We start from the raw sequence: 23,301 nt of genomic DNA, 5'->3' as shown, positions 1-23,301 counted from the left end.
AGGAAGAGGAAGTTGAGGCAGGAAATGTAGGCAATATAGCAAGAATGCTTTGATTAAGTGATTTTTTTTTTTTCTCCTCAAGAAAGGAATGCTACTGTATTTATAAGCAGCAGGAGGGAATGGGAAGATGGTGGGGGTGGGAAGTCAAATGATACAGGGAGATTTAAATATAAGAGGCAAAGGTCATTAATATAAAACAAACTATATATATATATATATATATATATATATATATATATATATATATATATATAATAAAATTTGTTTACTGAAAGAAAATCATTTAGGTTGTGATTCAGGATTTAGATATGTAAGAAGGACCATCAGTATGAGTGAAAGAGTTGGATGAATGAGATGTGCAGAAAGATATCTTAAGATTAAAAGACTCATTTTTTCCTGTAAAGTATGAACTTTGAGAAGGAAAGGGTTGCCACTGAAACCTGAGAAGGATTATTCTAGCCACTTTCTTGAGGGGGTCAGTGAATGGATTACAGAAGATTACCTTTTGTAAAAGGATTTGCTTTTAAGCAAGGACTCAGTTGAGATTATATAACATTTTTAGTGGATCTGATTATTATGTCTTAAATTCACCCTAAAGTTGGGAATCAAGCAAGCTAAGAAGCATAGTTCTCTTTTAGCTCTTTTAAATATTTATTAGATTCAGTTAATTTCAAGTGAGAAAGGACATTGGAAAGATATTTTCTAGGATAATGGTTCTTAATATGTGATCTGTGAACTTGGCCTTAAAATATTAACATTTTTATTAATAATTAGTATCATCAAATATTAATATTGTCATTATCATTAATGTCAGTAAATAATTAAAATTGTTTTAATTGGTTTTCTTTGTAATACTTTGTATTTTATGAATTTTAAAAACATTATTCTCATAAGATATCCATAGACTTTAGTTTTACACAGTGTTATTGACAAAAAAGGTTAATAATCCTTGTTTTAGGTCAACCCATACATTTTATATTTATGAAAATTGAAGTCTAGGAAATTGTATGATTTGCTGTTTTGCACATTTGATGTATACCTTGTTTCTGATTTTGATGGCTTTATATAAGTGCTGATTCATGATTAGAATATAATCTTTCCTCCCTTCAATTTTTTAACCTGGAGTCCCTAGTCTCTTCTATTTAAGATCTTTTCTGATCTTTTACTGGATACCTCTTTCCCCACATTGCCTTATAATTATTTTGTATATGTATGTATGTGCATATCTCCTTACTCCTTTTGATATAGAGGATAAATTATGTAAGGACTAGTCTGTTTTTCAACTTTGTCATCTCCAACATCTAATACTACTGTGTCTGTGTGAAGCCTGGTATAAAAATGGTGTCCTTTCCCACTGTAGAGTGTGGTGGTGGTGGTGGAGTTATGGCTTTCCCTCTTCTCAACCTTCCATCTCCTCTTTTTTATCTGAGGTCTACTATAAATTAGGTAAAATATTTTTCTGTGGCATAGCATTATAGTAGCATTTAGTAGTGGAAACTATTTGAGATTGTTTGAGGTCCTCATTCATAAAGTGTATATTTTCATCCAGTTGATTCTGAAGGGGAGGCAAGGATGATATATTCCTTACTATTTTAATTTTATAATAGACTGGATTTTTAAAATCACTAAGTTGATTATTATATAGAGGAAAATGAGCATCAAGGTTATGTTCCTCTGCTTCTTTTTCTTAATATTCTTTGTGTTTCTTTTTTCTAGGCTGTTCGCTGCTATGAATCTCTAATCTTAAAAGCTGAAGGAAAAGTTGAATCTGATTTCTTTTGTCAGTTAGGTCACTTCAATCTCCTGTTGGAAGATTATCCAAAAGGTAAGGTTTTCTTTCTTACCTTTAGGGGTGTGTGTGTGTGTGTATGTATTTTAACATTAAAAATGATTTTTATGATGTACAATTGTTTTGATAAATGAAATGATAAACATTAAAGGTTTTGTAAACTTTAAAAAGACTTTGTGAATATAATGGGTTATGATAGGGATGAGTGATCTTTGAGTTGGCCAAAATAAATTTTAGATTTTTTTCTTCTGATTTTGATGAAGTTTTTTTATGGAGGAAGGTGGAGGATGGTGGAATGGCAGTTGGGGGTTAGGTGATTTGCCCAGAATCATACATCTTGTTAAGTGCCAAGAGTCTGGGGCTGAATTTGAACTCTGGTCTTTCTGACTCTAGGGCTGATTCTTTAATCCACTAGACCACATAGCTGCCCCAACATGGATCATTTTAGAGAAAATACATAGAGACAAAGTGAATAAATTACTGATTTTAGAAAATTTATATCTTTCACATAGATCAGTTTGTTATGAGAAATAGATTCTGTGTATTCATTTTGTTCATGCATGTCTTCTCAAAAAAGTATATTTTTTTAGGAATAAATACAGTGTGGATGATTGGAGAGGATGATATCCAGTGGAAAGAGAGGATATTTCTAGAGCAGGGATTTTAACTTGGGCCTGTGAACTTAGAAAAATTATTTTTTGTTGTTGTTGTGTTTTTAAATGTGATTAGTTTCTTTTGTTAATTCTATATGGTTTATAATTATGCATTTAAAAACATTCTGAAAACAGTCCATAGAATTCACTAGACTGATTAAGGTAAGGGAATAACAATGTAATAAAAGAAATCCCTACTTGTTGAGTTAAAAAAAATGTTCAAAGTGTTCAAATTCTATTTCTGATGCTTACTATCAAATCACTTAACCTCCCTTGTTATTTCCCTTTGTAAAATGAGTGAGTTTGGATTAGGTGATTTGAGATTCAGAGAAGGCCCTGGGCCAGTATGGAACACATTAGGGGAGACAGGTGTGGGAAAAGTTTTGGTGGTTCTTTATATTCAGAGGACCTCGGCATTCTAATAACTCTGTGACTTTAGGCAAGTCACTTTACCTTCTGTGTTTCACTTACTTTATCTGGAAAATGAAAGCTTTGGACTACATGACCTCTGAAGTACTTTACGTCTCTGATCCCATAGATACCATGGCTTCCCCCATCAGTCCAGCTTTTTTCAACTGCATAATTGCATTGACACAACCCCCCAACCACATATATCCACCTGCATGTAAATTGGAGCTTTTTCCAAAGACACAGCTATCTGTTTACTGACCTGGTTATTTATATGTGAATGCAATAAAAGAGGATTACATGTCTGGATAATTAATTTGTTTCTGGGCCCCTCTGATACCACAGTGTAAATGAAATGAAAACATGGTGTTATAATTAGGAAGGGCTTAGAACTGAAAACATTATTTTACTCACTATCCCCTGTCTCCCCCAAGCAGACTACAATTAAGCAAGGATATATTTACACACACACACACACACACACACACACACACACACACGCATTTAAATATAAGTAGGCATGCACTAAAACAATTTTAATATGACATATATCAGTTTGTTTGTTGTTTGAATTGAAGTTTGACTTTCTCTGAAATAATGATTACTAGCCCTGCCCCTCTTTCTAATAAATTATATTCCTCATTCTTGATACTGTTTGTATATGTCTATTATTTCCCTTTTTTAATTGAAATTTTTTTACTTATTGAACTAAATACAAAATAGGACAGAATAGAAAAAAGAAAGGAAAAAAAATCATGTGAAGAGCAGAAAATATTGGGCAAGATTCAGAATATATAACAATAAATTTTCATTTCAAGAAAATACCTATAATAATAGAAGAAATTGTCATTTTGCATATATTTATATTAAATTATGCTTATGAATGTCCATTCTTACAGGTTATTCTTATGTTCTCTGCTGAGCACTTTTTACTTTATTTTTTTTTCCCCTTTCATAATCTCATTTCTCTCTCTCTCTCTCTCTCTCTCACACACACACACACACACACACACACACACACACACACTTGCCTATTTGTAAACACCGCATCTAAAGCAATAATAATATGGCTGATGTAATGTAGATTTCTTTCCTGGTTGAATCTTTAGGATTTTGTCTTAAGATCAATTATTATTAACCGTTCTTTTTTTTTTTTTTTTTCCTACTAAATTCTACTCCTAATCCTTGTTATAGTATTTGTATATATCTTATTTCTTATCCCTGCTAACTCTTCTATTTAAATTCAGCTTGCCTTGCTTTTATTCAACCTCCTTCCTCCAGGGATCTCTCCCTTAGCATCTTTTCTCATCCTTTCCTTTCCTTTTTATCCCATTCCCATTAATCTACATACCTTATCCCATTCTTATTAATCTAAACACTCTTCCTCATTTTATTCTATGCTGCCTTTCTCCTCTCTCTTTATCCCTTTCCTATTCTATACCCCACCTTACCCAATTCTCTCTTCTACTCTTTTTTCCCACTTTTTCCCACCAGTGAATAAATACTCACTGATTTTGGAAGGTACTATATATAACCTTCATGGTGTATATGTAATGTTGCCTTTTTAATCCTTTCCTGATGTGAGTAGGTTTTCAGAACTCCTAGCCCTTCTCTCCCCTCTAATGCCTCTGTATCCATTCTTCCTCATTTGTATGCTGACTATTTTATTGCCTTTTCCTAGATTTGTTTTTTAGAGCAAGATTGAGGCAGAACTATTGATCTTTCTTTTAAGCTATTCAAATTACTGATGTCAATCATAACTGTATGGTATACATTTACATGTGTGGGATGCAAAGATCCTAACTCAAATTGACTGTTCAAAGGCATGGTACAAACAGAAAGTTCCTTTTTTTCTGATTCTCACAAGAAGTGGGGCAGACCCTTCACCAGAAAGTCCAGAGCAGGAAAAGCCAATTTTACTGAAGTAAGGAGTAATAGTTAAATAGTTGAGATTTACAGAAACTCTATTTACCCATCCTCTTCTGTTAGTCCTTTTAAAATTATTGACCAACTCAATTTTTATTCCTTATTTGTCTTTGGGATAGAGTTGGGCTTTTTGTGGTACCAGGATCTTGGTTAAGGAATAAATGTTTAAAAATGTTATTAAAAAGGGGGGGAGGGGGTCTGTTTTGCTTCAGAGGTAAATAATCAATTAAGCAAAGGAGGGGTCAAAGGTTTCTAAATTACTGAGCTTAGTTAATTAAGGGAATTCAGTCTGTTTCAGGCTTTTCTCTATCAGATAGGGCTGGCTAGATATCTCTAGGCCATTAAACAATTAGTCAGGTTTTTCTCTCAGCAGTTGAGCTTTATCTTTTAAATGTTCTCTGCTGAAGGAGCCTAGAGCCTAATAATTAAACAAAGCCTTGATGCCAATTCTTGAATTACCCAAGGTTATTATTCTGAAAAGCCCTCAGTTTCCCATTTCACTCATGTGTATAAAACAAACCATTTGGATATTTTAAAATCTTTTGGATTAATCTTGGATATGCTCTTATGTTAAATTTTCTCTTAACTTTGGTTTTGACTGTTTCTGGGCCCCTCTGATACCACAGTGTAAATGAAATGAAAACATGGTGTTATAATTAGGAAGGGCTTAGAACTGAAAACATTATTTTACTCACTATTCCCTGTCTCCCCCAAGCAGACTACAATTAAGCAAGGATATATTTACACACACACACACACACACACACACACTCACACTCACACACACACTAAATGCACTAAAACAATTTTAATATGACATATATCAGTTTCTTTGTTGTTTGAATTGAAGTTTGACTTTCTCTGAAATAATGATTACTAGCCCTGCCCCTCTTTCTAATAAATTATATTCCTCATTCTTGATACTGTTTGTATATGTCTATTATTTCCCTTTTTTAATTGAAATTTTTTTACTTATTGAACTAAATACAAAATAGGACAGAATAGAAAAAAGAAAGGAAAAAAAATCATGTGAAGAGCAGAAAATATTGGGCAAGATTCAGAATATATAACTATATAATATATCATATATATAACCATATAATTTTTTTTTTTTTTTTTCTCTTTATGGTTGCTGTTAAATCCTGTAATTGTAGCTCCAAGTGAATTTTTGATCTCAGGGTTTCAAAATTTGGCACTTACATTCCTATTTATCTTCTACAAAGGATCTCTTTGAGGTGGTGATTAGTTAATGTTTCTACTCTTGACTGTCATATTCTATCACTCTGGGATAATTTTGTTGGATTATTTCTTGCATTTTTTTTTGGTCACACGTTTCAAGTAGTCCAATTACATTTTTCTTCTTGATTTGTTTTCCAGGTTGGTTGTATTTTTAAAAATAATGTTTAACATTCTGTTCTGTCTTTACTTCTTTATATTTTGTTTTATTTTGATATTTCTTCACTGGCTTCCTCTTATGTAATTCTAATTTTCATAAACTTTCTTTTTTTTCTTTTTTTTTTTTTTTATAACTTTTTATTGACAGAACCCATGCCAGGGTAATTTTTTTTAAAACATCATCCCTTGCACTCACGTCTGTTCCGATTTTTCCCCTCCCTCCCTCCACCCTCTCCCCAAGATGGCAAGCAGTCATATACATGTTAAATAGATTACAGTAGATCTTGGATACAATATATGTGTGCAGAACCGAACAGTTTTCTTGTTGCTCAGGGAGAATTGGATTTAGAAGGTATAAATAACCTGGGAAGAAGAACAAAAATGTAAGCAGTTTACATTCATTTCCTAGTGTTCTTTCTTTGGGTGTAGCTGCTTCTGTCCATCCTTGATCAGTTGAAACTAAGTTAGATCTTATCTTTGTTGAAGAAATCCACTTCCATCAGAATACATCCTCATAAAGTATCGTTGTTGAGGTATATAATGATTTCCTGGTTCTGCTCATTTTGTTCAGCATCAATTCATGTAAGTCTCGCCAATCCTCTCTGTATTCGTCCTGCTGGTCATTTCTTACAGAACGATAATATTCCATAACATTCATATACCACAATTTACTCAACCATTCTCTAATTGATGGGCATCCATTCATTTTCCAGCTTTTGGCCGCTAGAAGCAGGGCTGCCACAAACATTTTGGCAGATACAGGTCCCTTTCCCTTTTTTAGTATCTCTTTGGGGTATAAGCCCAGTAGGGACACTGCTGGATCAAAGGGTATGCACAGTTTGATAACTTTTTTGGGCATAATTCCAAATTGCTCTCCAGAATGGCTGGATGTATTCACAATTCACCAACAATGTATCAGTGTCCCTTTTCGCATCCCTCAACATTCCGTGTTATCGTTCCTGTCATTCTAGCCAATCTGACAGGTGTGTAGTGGTATCTCAGAGTTGTCTTAATTTGCATTTCTCTGATCAATAGTGATTTGGAACACTCTTTCATATGAGTAGTAATAGTTTTAATTTCATCATCAGAAATTGTCTGTTCATATCCTTTGACCATTTTATCAATTGGAGAATGGCTTGATTTACGTATAAATTAGAGTCAATTCTCTGTATATTTTGAAATGATTCCTTTATCAGAACCTTTGACTGTAAAATGTTTTCCCAGTTGTATAACCTTATAATCTTGCCTGCATTAGTTTTGTTTGTACAAACTTTTCAATTTGATATAATCAAAATTTTCAATTTTGTAGTCAATAGTGATCTCTAGTTCTTCTTTGGTCATAAATTCGTTCCTCTTCCACAGGTCTGAGAGGTAAACTATCCTGTGTTCCTCTAATTTATTAATAATTTCATTCTTTATGCCTAGGTCATGAACCCATTTTGACCTTATCTTGGTGTACGGTGTTAAGTGTGGATTAATGCCTAGTTTCTGCCATATTAGTTTCCAATTTTCCCAGAAATTTTTATCAAACAGTAAGTTCTTATCCCAAAAGCTGGGGTCTTTGGGTTTGTCAAAGACTAGATAATTAAAGTTATTGGCTGTTTTGTCCTTTGAACCTAACCTATTCCATTGATCAACTAGTCTATTTTTTAGCCAATACCAGATAGTTTTAGTAACCGCTGCCTTATAATATAATTTTAGATCTGGTACAGCTAGGCCACCTTCATTTGATTTTTTTTTTTTCATTAATTCCCTTGAAATTTTGACCTTTTATTTTTCCATATGAATTTTGTTGTTATTTTTTATAGGTCATCAAAATAGTTTTTGGGAAGTCTGATTGGTATAGCGCTAAATAAATAGATTAGTTTAGGTAGTATTGTCATCTTTATTATATTTGCTCGCCTAATCCAAGAGCATTTAATATTTTTCCAGTTAGTTAGATCAGACTTAATTTGTGTGGAAAGTGTTTTGTAGTTTTGCTCATAAAGTTTCTGATTTTCCCTTGGCAGATAGATTCCTAAATATTTTATACTATCAGTAGTTACTTTAAATGGGATTTCTCTTTGTAACTCTGACTGTTGGATTTTGTTAGTGATATATAAGAATGCTGATGACTTATGTGGGTTTATTTATAAACAGCAACTTTGCTAAAATTGTGGATTATTTCTAATAACTTTTAGTAGAATCTCTGGGGTTCTCCAAGTATACCATCATATCATCAGCAAAGAGTGATAATTTGGTTTCCTCATTGCCTATTCTTATTCCTTTAATATCTTTCTCAGTTCTTATTGCCAAAGCTAGCATTTCTAGTACAATATTAAATAGTAATGGTGATAGTGGGCAACCTTGTTTCACTCCTGATCTTATTGGGAATGGTTGCAGTCTGTCCCCATTGCATATGATGCTTACTGCTGGTTTTAAATAGATGCTACTGATTATTTTAAGGAAAAGTCCATTTATTCCTATACTCTCAAGTGTTTTTAATAGGAATGGGTGTTGGATTTTATCAAATGCTTTTTCTGCATCTATTGAGATGATCATATGGATTTTGTTAGTTTGGTTATTAATATGGCCAATTATGCTGATAGTTTTCCTAATATTGAACCAGCCCTGCATTCCTAGTATAAATCCTACTTGATCATGGTGAATTATCCTGGGGATGATTTTCTGTAGTCTTTTTGCTAATATTTTGTTTAAGATTTTAGCATCAATATTCATTAGGGAGATTGGTCTATAGTTTTCTTTCTCTGTTTTCAACCCTAGCTGGTTTAGTTATCAGTACCATGTCTGTATCATAAGAGGAATTTGGTAGGACTCCTTCATTCCCTACTTTTTCAAATAGTTTATAAAGCATTGGGACTAATTGTTCTTTGAATGTTTGGTAAAATTCACATGTAAATCCATCTGGTCCTGGGGATATTTTTTTAGGGAGTTGATTAATCAAGCTATTAATCAATAGCTTGTTCTATTTCTTTTTCTGAAATGGGACTATTTAAGCAATTTACTTCCTCCTCTGATAATCTGGGAAGCCTATATTTTTGGAGGTAGTCATCCATTTCGTTTAGATTATCAAATTTATTGGCGTAAAGTTGGGCAAAGTAACCCCTTATTATTTCTTTAATTTACTCTTCATTGGTGGAAAGTTCTCCTTTTCATTTTAAGACTACTAATTTGATTTTCCTCTCTCCTTTTTCTAATCAGATTTACCAAGGTTTATCAATTTTATTGGTTTTTTCATAAAACCAACAATTAGTTTTATTTATTAGTTCAATTTTTTTTAGTTTCAATATTATTAATTTCTCCTTTTAATTTTAGAATTTCAAGTTTAGTAATTGATTGGGGTTTTTAATTTGGTCTTTTTCTAGCTTTTTAAGTTGCAAGCCCAATTCATTGACCTTCTCTTTCTGTATTTTGTTCAAGTAAGCCTCTAAGGATATAAAGTTTCCCCTTATTACCGCTTTGGCTGCATCCCACAAATTTTGGTATGATGTCTCACCGTTGTCATTATCTTGAGTGAAATTATTAATTGTGTCTATAATTTGCTGTTTCACCCAATCATTCTTTAAGATGAGATTATTTGGTTTCCAATTACTTTTTGATTTGTTTACGCCTAAGTTTTTGTTGAATGTAGTTTTTATCGCATTGTGATCTGAAAAGAAAGCATTTACTATTTCTGCCTTCCTGCATTTAATTTTGAGGTCTTTATGTCCTAATATATGGTCAATTTTTGTGTAGATTCCATGAGCTGCTGAGAAGAAAGTATACTCCTTTCTATCACCATTCGGTTTTCTCCAGAGATCTATCATACCTAGTCTTTCTAATATTTTATTTACCTCTTTAATTTCTTTCTTATTTGTTTTGTGATTTGATTTATCTAGATCTGAGAGTGCAAGATTGAGGTCTCCCACTATTATAGTTTTGCTGTCTATTCTCGTAACTCTCTAAACTTCTCCTTTAGGAAGTTAGATGCTATACTACTTGGTGCATATATGTTTAATACTGATATTGCTTCATTGCCTATCGTACCTTTTAGCAAGATGTAGTTTCCTTCCTTATCTCATTTAATTAGATCAATTTTTGCTTTTGCTTGATCTGAGATAAGGATGGCTACCCCTTTTTGACTTCACCTGAAGCATAATAGATTCTGCTCCAGCCTTTTACCTTTACTCTGTATGTATCTCCCTGTTTTAAATGTGTTGCTTGTAAACAAGATATTGTAGGGTTTTGACTTGATCCAGTCTGCTATCTGCCTCTTTATGGGAGAGTTCATCCCATTCACATTTACTGTTAAGATTACTAATTCTCTATTTCCTGCCATCCTAACATCCGCAGATTATGCTTTTCTTTTTCTTGTCCTCTTTTCCCCCTTCCCTAGTATCAAACTTATTGGTCCCATTTGCGTCACCCAGCTCTCCCTCTTTAGTATTCCTCCCTTTTCCCTTTGAATCCCTTCCTTTTTCTTGTACCCTTCCCTTATTACTCTTTTTCCTTTTCACTTTTCCTTTCCCACTTTTTAATGAGGTGAGAGAAGATTCTCTGTAAAACAAATGTATCAATTATTTCTTCTTTGAGCCAACTCTGATGAGAGTTGTTATTAAGTTATTAAAAGTTATTAAGATTCGCACAATGTTCCTCCCCCTCTCTAAGTTCCCTCAGATATGATAGGTTTCCTTTGTCTCATCGACGCATGAAGTTTCCCTCTTTTTATCTCCCCTTTCCCCTTTTTCTGACACTATCCCCTTTCCATTTCTACTTCTTTTTTTTATGCTATATCAGTAAAATCAAATTATACATGTGATTTTTATGTATATCCACAACAGCAATACAGTTCTCAAGAGTTCCTTTTACCTTTTTCTGCTTGTCTTGAGTCCTGTTGTTGGAGATCACATTTTTTGTGTAAGTATGTTTTTTTCTTTAGAAACAGATGGAATTGCTTTGTTTCATTTAATGTCCATCTTCTTCCATGGAAAAAATGCTCAGCGTAGCTGGGTAGTTTATTCTTGGCTGCATTCCAAGTTCTTTTGCCTTTCGGAATATCAAATTCTAGGCCCTTTGATCCTTTAATGTTGAGGCAGCCAGATCTTGTGTGACTCTTATTGTGGCACCTTGATATTTGAATTGTTTTTTCCTGGATGCTTGTAGAATTTTTTCTTTAATCTGAAAATTCTGAGGTTTGGCCACAATATTCCTCGGAGTCTTTATTTTAGGGTCTTTTTCAGAAGGTGTTTGATGGATTCTTTCCACGCTTACTTTATCTTCCGGTTCTATTACTTCTGGGCAGTTCTCTTTAATAATTTCCTGTAAAATAGTATCTAGGCTCTTTTTTTCATCCTATTTTTCGGGTAGTCCGATGATCCTTAGGTTTTCTCTCCTTGATCTATTTTCCAGGTCTGTTGTTTTTTCAAGTAAATGTTTGACATTTTTTTCCAATCTTTCAGTTTTTTGGTTTTGTTTGACTGATTCTTCCTGTCTCAATGCTCAATGAGTCAGTCATTTCTATTTGTTCAGTTCTGATTTTTAGCATGTTATTTTCTTCATTAACTTTTTTTACTTCTTTTTGTATATGTCCGTTTGAGTTTTTAAATGCGTCATTTTGCTCTATGGAATTTTTTTCCATTTCACTATTTTTTTTTTTTTTTTAGTGAGTTATTTTCTTTCTCCAATTCACAAATTCTGTTTCCTTGCACTTCTTGGGAGTTTTTTACCTTTTCCAGTTCACATTTCGGGGAGTTGTTTTCTTTTTCCACTTTGTCAAATTTTTCTTTTAGTGAGTTATGTGTCTTCTCTGTACTCTCTTGCATAGCTTCTCTTTCCTTTCCCCATTTTTCTTCTAGTTCTCTTTTAAGGTTTTTAATAGTCTCTTCTAGGAGAGCCTTTTGTATTGGGGACCAACAATTGTCTGGAGACTGTCTGCTATTAGTCTCTTCAGGGTTGAAAAGCTGTTCTCTTTCTGAGTAGAAACTATCAATCGTCCTTTTGATTTTCTTACTCATTTTGTTAAAGCCTTTAGGGTCTGCCTTCCGGGCCAAGAGGTTACCAGCTTCCTCTGCAGAGCAGTGAGAGGTGTATGGACGGGTAGCTGTCCTGCTAGCCGGCTGCAAAAAGCAGTGAGGTACTGCAGTGCTCTGGGAAAGAGTTCCCCACTTGGAAGTAACTCAGGCCTGCAGGGTGTAATTCTAATTTTCAAAGAATTATTTTCTTCAAGACTCTGGAACTCCTTTTCTAGTTGGTTATCTTTTTAATAATCTTGTTTTTCTTGGATGGTTTTTATTTTATTTTTTATTAATTTTTTTCACAATTTCATTTTATTTTTAAAATCTTTTTTTGACTTTATATATATATATATAAATTTCATTGTCCTCCTCTGAAGATGAACAGTGGTCTTCCCATTCCCATAGTAAGCTTTTATAATTGGGCTTGTTGTTCTTTGTCAGTTGATTTTTAATTTTTTTATGAGACGTTTAGTGTAAATATCTCTGATTTTGATATGGGGGAATGGTGCCTCTAACTTCACATCAGCTCTCCCCTCTGACTTAGAACCCCAAACCAAAAGCTCCCTGCCTCCTGCAAATGCTGGCAACTAATCCCAGTTCCCCTGCCTATGTACCCTTGTGTGCTGGTTCCTTCTCCTCAGGCTCTGCAGCACAGTTGGACCTGGAGTTCCTAATCAGCTGAGGAGATCCCTTTATTATGGTTTTGGTTGAGGCAAATGCTAAACCTAGCTCACCCCATGGGTCCTGGTAGCTCTTTCTGTGGAGTCTAGCTATGGAGCTAGCTATTTGCACTTAATGAGGGTTAATCCATGTCCCAAGGTCAGTTATTCTGGTTCTTTTGCTATTTTACTTTAGTTCTACTCTTTAACTTGCTTTTTTATATTACTTAACCTCCCCTACCCAAGGATTCTTTCCTCATCTTCTCCCTGGACCTCTTTCCCTTAATTTTACATTAATCTACACATTTTATCCCATATCCATTAATCTAAAAACCCTTCTATAACCCACCTTATCCTATGCCACCATTTATCTCCCCTCTTCACCCCATTTCCATTAATCTACATACATTCTCTCAGTGATATAAATCCAGACACCTTAATATACCCTACTTTATCCTACTCCCTATCTAAATGCTCTATTTTGGAGAATGTTATGTGGTATGTGTGTGTGTGTGTGTGTGTGTGTGTGTGTGTGTATTCCCTACTTAACCCCTTTCCAGTTTGAGCAGGTTTTTTGTACTCAGTTCCTTCTGAATTTCTTTTCTTCTACTTTTCATCACAGCTTTCAGGTAGTTTTAATTTATTTAAAGATGTTTCACATTTTCTTCAATTTTTTTATTCTTTTATATTCTTTATTGGTCTCTTACAGCTCCATTAGCTTCTCCTTGCTCTGTTCTAGTTTTCAAAGAGTTATTTTCATCTTTAAAACTCTGGATCACCTTTTCTAGTTGGTTAAATTTTTTATTTAATAATTTTTTTTCTTGCATGATTTTTTATTTTTAATTTATTAGTTTTTCCTCAATTTCTCTCATTTGGTTTTTAATGTCTTTTTTGAGTTCTATAAATTCTTGCTGGGCAGGTAGATACTTAACATTACTCTTTGGGTAAGAGACACTTAAAAAAACAAAAAAAATTCTTTTTCCATGTCCTCTTCTGTTCTTCCCAATTCCCATAGTATTTTTATACTTGGGTTGTCTCCTTGATCTGCCTTTTTTTTTTTTTTTTTTTTTTTTTTTCCCCTAATAAATGAGAAATTCCTCTGGCTTTACTTCAGTTATCTTTGACCTGGAATCCCAAACCAAGAATTTTGACCTTCTTGTAAGTGCCCACAGTCCAGTCAGCAGCTTCCCTGCCCTATTGGTTCTGCACTCACCATGTATGCTGGTTCCTTTTTGTCCAGGGACACACTTCACTATCTCAGTAGTTTAGCTGGGAGCGTTCCTAATCAGGAGAAAAGTTCCTTCAATCTTCCTGGACTCTTCATGACTCCCCATGCTATCTGGGAGGTGAAAGTTCCTGTGGTCGGGACTGAGGCCAACTCTTACCAGCAAGTCCCAGGACTCCCTGTTTACCTTTCTGTGGAACTATCTTGGAATTATTTACATTTCCCACTAGTTAGGTCTTTCTTTGAGTCTTATTGAACTGTCTCTCACTGGGTTTTTCAGTCTATATTTGCTCTGGGGTAAAATTTTATTTAGATAGTGGGGTAAAATCTGGAGAGCTTCTATTTTCTGGCCTATTGATATTCCAACAGTAGGGGAGGATTCTGGGAAGATGGAGGACTCTCTAGAGAAGGGTAGCTAAAATTAAAGATTGGTGAGATTAAATTAGCATGTGACATGAGGACAGACTTTAAAAAGCTAAGTCTTTATTTAGTATGAATAAATGACAGGTGGGTAGGATAGAAATTGGTAGTACCAACCCTGACTCTGTTACTATTTAATTATATTTTTGGGCAAGATTTTCTGCAGTGATATTTGTAAAAGAAATAGCATCTAGATTGGTAATTCTATACTGGCTGCTAGTTTTAGTTTTATCATTTATTATCTGTGAATTCCTTGGCAAGCCAGATAACCTCTTTGACCACTGTCTATCAATGGGAAATGGCAATATTTATATAATTCTCAAATGAGATTAATAATAAAGCCCTTTACATAATTTAGATGTGAATTGTTATTGTTCTAAAACTTTTGATTATGAGTGTATAAAAGTATACATTAAAAAAATTACTATTATAGCTTTTTATTTGCAAAACATATGCATGATATGCATGGGTAATGTTCTCTTTCTTTTTCTAAAATGGGACTGTTTTAAGCAATTTACTTCCTGCTCCTGGGCAGCCTCTATTTTTGAGGGTATTCATCTATTTCACTTACGTTATCAAATTTATTGGCATAAAATTTCCTCTTCGTTAGTGGAAAGTTCTCCCTTTTAATTTTTAAGACTAACACTTTGGGTTTCCTCTTTCTAATTAGATTTACCAAAGGTTTATCTATTTTGTTGGTTTTTTCATAAAACCAACTCTTAGTTTTTTATTAATTCAATAATTTTTTTACGTTCAATTTTGTTCATCTCTCCCTTTTATTTTCAGAATTTCAAGTTTAATGTTTGGGGGTTTTTAATTTGCTCTTTTTCCTAGTTGTTTTAGTTGCAACCCTAATTCATTGATCTTCTCTTTCTCCATTTTATGCAAGTAAGCCTTTAGAGATATAAAATTTCCTCTTCTTATTGTTTTGGCTGCATCCATCCCACACATTTTGGTATGTTGTCTCATTATTTGTCATTCTCTTGGGTGAAATTATTAATTGTGTCTATGATTTGCTGTTTCACCCATTCATTCTTTAGGATGAGATTATTTAGTTTCGAATTACTTTGTGGTCTGTTTTCCCCTGGCTTTTTATTGAATGTAACTTTTATTGCATTGGGATCTGAAAAAAATGCATTTGCTATTTCTGCCTTTGTGCATTTGATTTTGAGGTCTTTTTGTCCTAATAAATGGTCACTTTTTGTATAAGTTCCATGAACTGCTGAGAAGAAAGTGTACTCCTTTCTGTCTCCATTCAATTTTCTTCAAAGAGATATCGTACCTAACTTTTCTAGTATTCTATTTACCTCTCTAATTTCCTTCTTATTTATTTTGTGGTTTGATTTATCTTGTCCTGAGAGTGCAAAGTTTCTCCCACTATTATGATTTTGCTATTTCTTCTTGCAGCTCTCTTAACTTCTCCTTTAGGAATTTAGATGCTATATCACTTGGTTTATGTATATTTAGTATTGATATTGCTTCATTATCTACCCTTTAGCAAGATATAGTTTTCTCCCTTATCTCTTTTAATTAGATCACTTTTTGCTTTTGCTTGATCTGATATCAGGATGGCTACCCCTGATTTTTTGACTTCACCTGAAGCAAAGTAGATTCTGCTCCAACCTTTTTCCTTTACTCTGTATCACCCTGCTTTAAATGTGTTTCCTGTAAACAATATATTGTAGGATTCTGGCTTTTAGTCCAGTCTGTTATTCGCCTCTGCTTTATGGGGGAATTTATCCCATTCACATTTACTACACTACTAATTCTGTATTTCTTGCCATCTTAATATCCCCAAATTATGCTTTTCTCTTTCCTTTCCCCCTTACCCCACTCTCCAGTATTAAACTTATGGGCATCACTTGCTTCATGCAGCCCTCCCTCCTTAGAATCTGGCTCTCCTCCTTTCTTAAACCTGTTCTTTACTATTTCTGTATTCTCTTCTATTTATCCTATCCCTTACCTTTTCATTTTCCCCTCCCATTTTCCATAAGGTGGGAGAAGTTTCTCTGTAAACCAAATATGTGTAATATTTTCTCTTTGAGCCAAATCTGATGAGAGTAAGATTCACACAGTGTTCATCCCCCTCCCTCCTTTTCCTCAGATATAATAGGTTTCCTTTGCTTCTTTGTGAGATGTAATTTCCCTCTTTTTACCTCCACTTTTCCCTTTTTCTGGTACAATCTCCTTTCCACCTCTAGTTCCTTTTTTATATTGTAAAAGTAAAATCAAATTATACATGTGCTCTCTGGGTATACCCATAACAGAAACACAGTTCTCAAGAGTTCTTTTTACCTTTTTCTGCTTCTCTTGGATCCTGTATTTGGCGGTCATATTTTTTGTTTAACTCTGGTTTTTTCATCAGAGATAAATGAAATTCACCTGTTTCATTGAATTCCCATCTTTTTCCCTGGAAGAAAATGCTCTGAAGTTTAGCTGGGTATTTTATTCTTAGCTGCATTCCAAGTTCCTTTGCCTTTCGGCAATATCAGATTCCAGGCCCTTTGATCCTTTAATGTGGTCGCTGCTACATCTTGAGTAATCCTTATTGTGGTTCCTTTGTATTTGAATTGTTGTTATTTTCTTTTTTTCTGGCTGCTTTTGTAATTTTTTTCCTTGGTTCAATAATTGTGGAATTTAGACACAGTATTCCTTGGAGTTTTAATTTTGGGGTCTCTTTCAGGAGGTGTTTGATGAATTCTTTCAATGGCTATTTTACCTTCTGTTTCTATGACATCTGGCTGTTCTCTTTTATGATTTCCTGAAAAATAATGTCTAGGCTCTTTTTTTCCATCATGATTTTTAGGGAATCAAATAATTTTTAGATTATTTCTCCTAGATCTATTTTCTAGGTCTGATGTTTTCCCAAGTAGGTATTTAATAATTTTTTCTATTCATTTTTTAAAAATAATATTTTATTGACAGAACATATGCCTGGGTAATTTTTTACAACATTATCCCTTGTGTTCTGACTTTTCCCTTCCCTCCCTCCATTCCCTCCCCTAGATGGCAAACACTCTTATACATGTTAAATATGTTATAGTATATCCTAGATACAGTATATGTGTGCAGAACCGAACAGTTCTCTTGTTGCACAGGGAGAATTGGATTCAGAAGATAAAAATAACCTGTTCAGAAAAACAAAAATGCAAACAGTTTACATTCATTTCCCATTGTTCCTTCTCTGGGTGTAGCTGCTTCTGTCTATCATTGATCAATTGGAACTGAGTTAGATTTTCTCTTTGTCGAAGAAATCCACTTCCATCAGATTACATCCTCATATAGTATCATTATTGAGGTATATAATGATCTCCTGGTTCTGCTCATTTTACTTAACATCACTTCATGTAAGTCTCTCCAAGCCTCTCTGTATTCAGCTTGATTGATTCTTGATGCCTCCTCGAGTCATCCATTTTCATTTGTTCAGTTTTGATTTTTAATGAATTCTTTTCTTCTTCTTTTTTTAATTTCTTTTTGTATTTGTCCAATTGAACTTTTAAATTTATTGTTTTGTTTTATGGAATTTTTTTCTATTTCACCAATTTTTTTTTTTTTTTTTAAAGAAATTCCCCTCCCCAATCACCCCTCACCCCTCTACATCCCCCAATTTACAAATTGTTTTCCTGGAAGTTCTTTACCATTTTCAATTCACAAATTCTGTTTTCCTGGGAGTTCTTTACCTTTTCTAATTCATAAGTTCTTGTTTTTCTGGGAATTCTTTACCTTTTCCATTACACATTTCAGGGAGTTTTCTTTTTCCAGTTTAACAAATCTTTCTTTTAACGAATTACATTCCTTTTCCAACCATTGTTGCAGAATTTTTCTTTCCTTTTCCCATTCTTCTAGCTCTCTTTTAAGATCCTTTTTAAGTTCATGTTGCATGGGGGAGACCAGGTTATATATCTTCTTTACAGGATTCATCTGGAGACAATGTGCTTTTAGTTTCCTCAGTGTTTGAAATCTGTTCTCTTTCACTATAGAAGCTATCTATAGTTAGAGCTCGCTTTGCCTTTTTACTCATTTTTTTTTTTTTTTTAAGTTGAGGTCTGCTTTTGGGGCAATGAGGGCGTTCCAAGCTTCCTCAACTGGCACCTGAAAGTGACAGCGAAAAGGCAGCAGCTGCGCTGGAATCATACTGAGTCACTACTTGTGTTGGGTGGGTGTGGCCGGGCCCTGTGGAACTCCGGAGCTTTGGGGTACACTGTTTACCCTCTGAGTTTGTGTTGGACTTTTTATGCCTTCTGCTGATCGACTGGTTCCCCTAACATTCTCTGCCCCGTGGAGATCCCAACCCTGGTCTACTCAGCATGTGCTGGCTTCTATGATGTTCTTCCTGCCTGCCTATGGGTGCTTTGGCCTGGCCTCCTCCCATGCCTGCGCACTACAAAACAGATCTTTTCTGGTGATCTTTGAGATAATATTCTGTTGTTAATGTGTTGTACTCCCAATATTCATGGATCCTGACAGTCTAGCACTAATTGAGGCTGAAGGTAGCAGGAGAGCTCAGAAAGAAGCAGGTGTTGTCCTCTCTGCCATCTTCGCTCCACCCAAAAGTACACATTTTTTATCTGTAAGGCAAACAACATAAAATACAAGATTCCATTACCATCCAGTCTCCACACTATTGCTAAAGTCATTTTTCTTTAGTTCAGATAAGATCATGGTACTTTTGTACTCACTAAACAAGTCTTTTAACAGCTTAACCTTAACCTATTTTTGCAGTTTCTTTGTGTGGGTCCTACCTCATTATATGTATGCACATCATGCATTATATTTAATCTAATCCCCAGTTCTGGAATATACTTGGTGATTAATAAATGTTTCTTTTTATTGTTGAGTCATTTCAGTCCTGTGTGACTCTCCTTGATCTCATTTAGTGTTTTCTTGACAAAGATACAGTGGAGAGTTTGCCATTTCCTTCTCCAGCTACAACTTTTTTTTTTTTTTTTTAATAGTTGAGGAACTGAGGTAAATGTGGATTAAGTGACTTGTGATGTTGGATTTAAATTTAAGGTATTCCTTCTATTGGGCTAGTAAGGGCTAGTATTTTATCAACTGAGCCATCTAGCTGCTGGAAATACTTGTTAATTAATGGAGAATATCATTTCATGTGGTAGGTTGCTTAAACAAGTACTTATTTGGAGGATGAGACTAAAATTTGTGTGGTTGAGACTTTGTAACTCCTTCACCCATGTCCTCTCCTATATAGTTCTGAACTTGAGTATATGTTGCTATTTCTCTCTCTCTCTCTCTTCTTCCCCTGCTCTCCCCCTCCTCACCTGTCCCTCTCATGCTTTTGCCATCTTCATATTACAATACCTATATTTTCTCTTTTTCTCTGAAGTTTATTTTCATTGTTATTTTCTTGAATTCTCAGTGGGTTGTATATACTGGTGAAATTTATATTTTCTCTAATCACTAATAAAGCATGGAATAGATATTAAATAGTGAAAAAATTTTCAGATGCAGCAGTATATGTATGAGGGTGTGTGTGTGTGTGTGTATGTATGTATGGAAGATGTCTGTATGTGCAAGTTTTGTAAATATTATGCTTTTGTATTTTTTGGGGAAATAACTGCAAATCATTTGTATTCAAAGGCTCCTTCAAAACCAGGTCTTTCCTTGGATTTGTCACATTGTTAAGAGAGGTTTAGAGGATCTTAGCCTTGGGACCTATCTGAGAAAGTGCATGACTTTTGTCAGGGCTGTTCTTAGATTAATCCTAACCTTTTTTGGACTGCGTTGAGAATGTACAATATGTTTTTTGTTATATATATATATATATCACTTGAAACTTTTGTAGTTGTAATATCAAGCCAGCATGTTTAGAGAAACTTAAAAAAAATGTGATGCTAACTTTGATTTTTGTCTTTTGAAATCTTTTATTGATGTCTTTTTTTTTTTCTTCTTTCAGCGTTATCTGCATACCAGAGGTACTACAGTTTACAATCTGACTACTGGAAGGTTGGTGCATCTTTGCATTTCTGCTGTTGCCACCTAGTTTTGGCATATTATTGTTGAGCTACATCCAAAAAAAAAAAATTTATTGGTGACATTTTATTGTTTCTAGAATAAGGGATGTGATGGCATGGAGATGAAGGATTATTTTATATTTTTGTGCTATTTATTGTCTTAGAACTATTACAACAATGGTATTGGTCTAAAGATATTTTATCCTTCCTGGGTTTTGTACCACTTTGGATTGGTATGTTGGATTGAGGAAAGTGATAAAGAAGAATTCAGAATATGTGATAATGCGGATAAGTAATTATGGCATTTGTATCTTGCAGGGAAGAGCCTGATGGGAAAGTAGCATTCCAATTTTCTTGATATTCCTCTTTTTTCCTATTTCAGCCATGGAACATGTGCCTTGTTTTTAATAGAAGTCTGAAAAATAGCCTCCTATATTTTATAATGACAAGTTCATTCCCTTCCTCTCTCTCTTTCCCCGTCCCTCCTCCTCTCACTTCCTCCCTCCCCCATTTTAATATGGTTTGTGATTGTGGATGAATTTTTCACCCAAGACATAACTTTTTATGTTTTGCACTAATATTTATCTCAATTGATAATGGAGGGCAATAAAATGTAATATTGTCAATCACGAAGTATGAAATACTACAATACCTTATTACCAAATAGAACGTTCTACTTCTTTGATTTTATAAAAGTATGCTTTTCGTGATTATTATTATTCATAATTAGTTTAAGAACAATGAAAGGTGGTACAATTCATCATATTTAGAGTATAGGAAAACCTTGGTTCAAGTTGTTCCTTTGACAAGCTCTGGCTGGTTGACTGTGGGAAAATAGTTTAAGTTCTTATTCCAAACACTTTTCTTCATTGAAATATGACTGTCTGGATTTAGGAGGAATTACATTGGAAAATGTACCTAATATAAGAACAAAAATTGAATAAAATTTTTTTGTTAAAAGATTTTTAGAAAATGTAATAGGGAGCTTCAGGTAATAGAATCACTTCTATGGGTTTAAGATAATTTTGTTCCAATGATCTTAACCTAAGGCACACAGGAACACTCTCCCTTTTACTCATTATAACCTGTGGCCCAGAGTAAAACACCATTGTTTAGGCCATCTACTGAATTTAACTAAAAATGGTAATACGTTATTGCCTGATTACTTTTTAAAGAACTGAAAATGTTTCTGTTTTCATAGTTAATACTCCAAACTTGAGAATTTGCTTCTAGATAAGTTTGTCCGCTAGACATTTGTAGGCCTATTTTGATTTTGATTTATGAAATGCTCTCAGAGCTGATGCCATTATCTGGAAGGCTAACTACAGCAAAGGATCCGTGACACTCTATAGGTAATCTATAGGTATTTGAAGTTTCGAATAGTTTCCTGACTAGAGAAATGTCATCTTTTGCCAACATTTTGTGCTAATAATTGAACAAATAATTGGTAATTATCAGTCTTATTTATAGTTGATTTTTTACATATGTTTTTCATGCTTCTGTTTTTTTTGCTTGGTAGAATCCAGATAATTTATTTTTTAAACTGATGAATTCTGTTTTTTTGTGCATAAAACTCCACAGGTCTGTACTTACAGTTACAGAGGAGACTAGTGAAAATGGGAGATTATTGGAAATGTGGATAAATCAATGCAAATCATGAACATTCCTGACAAAATGCAAGCATGTGTGATTTTTCACAGGAAAAAATATTTCTATCTAGCTTCTGTTTGGAAAAATCATAGTACTCTTACCTTCATCAAAATTCTGAATATGAAATACACATTTTTTTGCATTGAGAGCTTTTCTAATTAATAGTGCTCTTCTATATTCAACTACTTTGTATATATTTGTCTCTGTTTTAATTTATGCACATATAATTTTTATGCACTTTTCTCTCCCATGAGTAGGAATTGTTTTATTTTCTGTATTCCTGCCCATAGGGCTTAGAAAACTACTTGGCACATAGATCTGTAATCTACTGATTGGTAGCATTTTTCCAATTTTTTCCTACTGTACTTTCCACTACTGTAATTCAGCTACACGTTTACCTGCTTTTTTTCACCTACCATATTGCATCTCTTACATCTGTGAATATGGTTAGTTGTCCCTGTATCTGTGAGTTCATTAAGACTTAAATTGTTTGTTGGTAAATTCTCCTTTATGTTTACTTAGCTTGTATTTACTTTGTTTTTACTCCCCCAGTGGTAAATATTTTTGCCTTTTTACTTTGTATCCCACCCATCTAGCTCATAGTAAGTACTTAATACTTGTTGATTGAAGTATTGTGAATTGTGAAGCATGCAAAAAAATTTTTTTACATCCTTTTTTGTTACTGTCACTTAATGACTTGTAATGGAGGGAGAGATTTCCTTTTGTTCCTTTTATCCCCCTATCTTTTCATCAAATATTACTAATCTGGGTCCAATCCACTTTATGCAGCTCAAATCTTCATACTTTCTTATCATTTAACAAGGAAGAACTACTAGAACCTTTTTTGTAGTAGACTTGGAGTGCTAATCAATTTCCAACTAATTGAAACTCTTCCTCCCTGGCTTCTCTCCCCGGCCCCCCCCCCCCCCTTTTTTTTTTTTAATTTCTTTTTTGGCTGGGTGGGGAGAAAGACAGTTCCTTGTATGTAGTCCTGCTTCACTTCTCCTCCTTCCCTCCTCCTCTACTCCCCCCAGGCAACTGGGGTTAAGTGACTTGCCCATGGTCACACAGCTAGGAAGTGTTAAGGGTCTGAGGCCATATTTGAACTCAGGTCCTCCTGTCTTCAGGGCTGCTGCCCTAACCACTGTGCCACCTAACTGTCTCAGCCCTAGTTCACTTCAAATTTTTATTTCAGGGGAATTTAAGTTCCC

The 23,301-nt window shown here is 34.1% G+C and overlaps 1 protein-coding gene across 8 annotated transcripts in view; it reads left to right on the top strand.

The window, feature by feature from the left end:
• KDM6A (lysine demethylase 6A) overlaps window positions 1-23,301 on the top strand; it is a 241,436-nt gene that overhangs the window by 76,487 nt on the left and 141,648 nt on the right. For all 8 annotated transcript variants that reach the window (XM_031959375.1, XM_031959372.1, XM_031959373.1 and 5 more), the window contains exons 3-4: window positions 1,717-1,825; window positions 20,383-20,432. In XM_031959375.1, the coding sequence (XP_031815235.1) occupies window positions 1,717-1,825; window positions 20,383-20,432 (159 nt within the window). The remainder of the gene's footprint in view (window positions 1-1,716; window positions 1,826-20,382; window positions 20,433-23,301) is intronic.

Source organism: Sarcophilus harrisii, chromosome 3 (assembly GCF_902635505.1).
Source record: "Sarcophilus harrisii chromosome 3, mSarHar1.11, whole genome shotgun sequence".
NCBI lineage: Eukaryota > Metazoa > Chordata > Mammalia > Dasyuromorphia > Dasyuridae > Sarcophilus > Sarcophilus harrisii.
The sequence above is the reverse complement of the archived record's forward strand: the minus strand, read 5'-3'. Positions and strand labels throughout refer to the sequence as shown.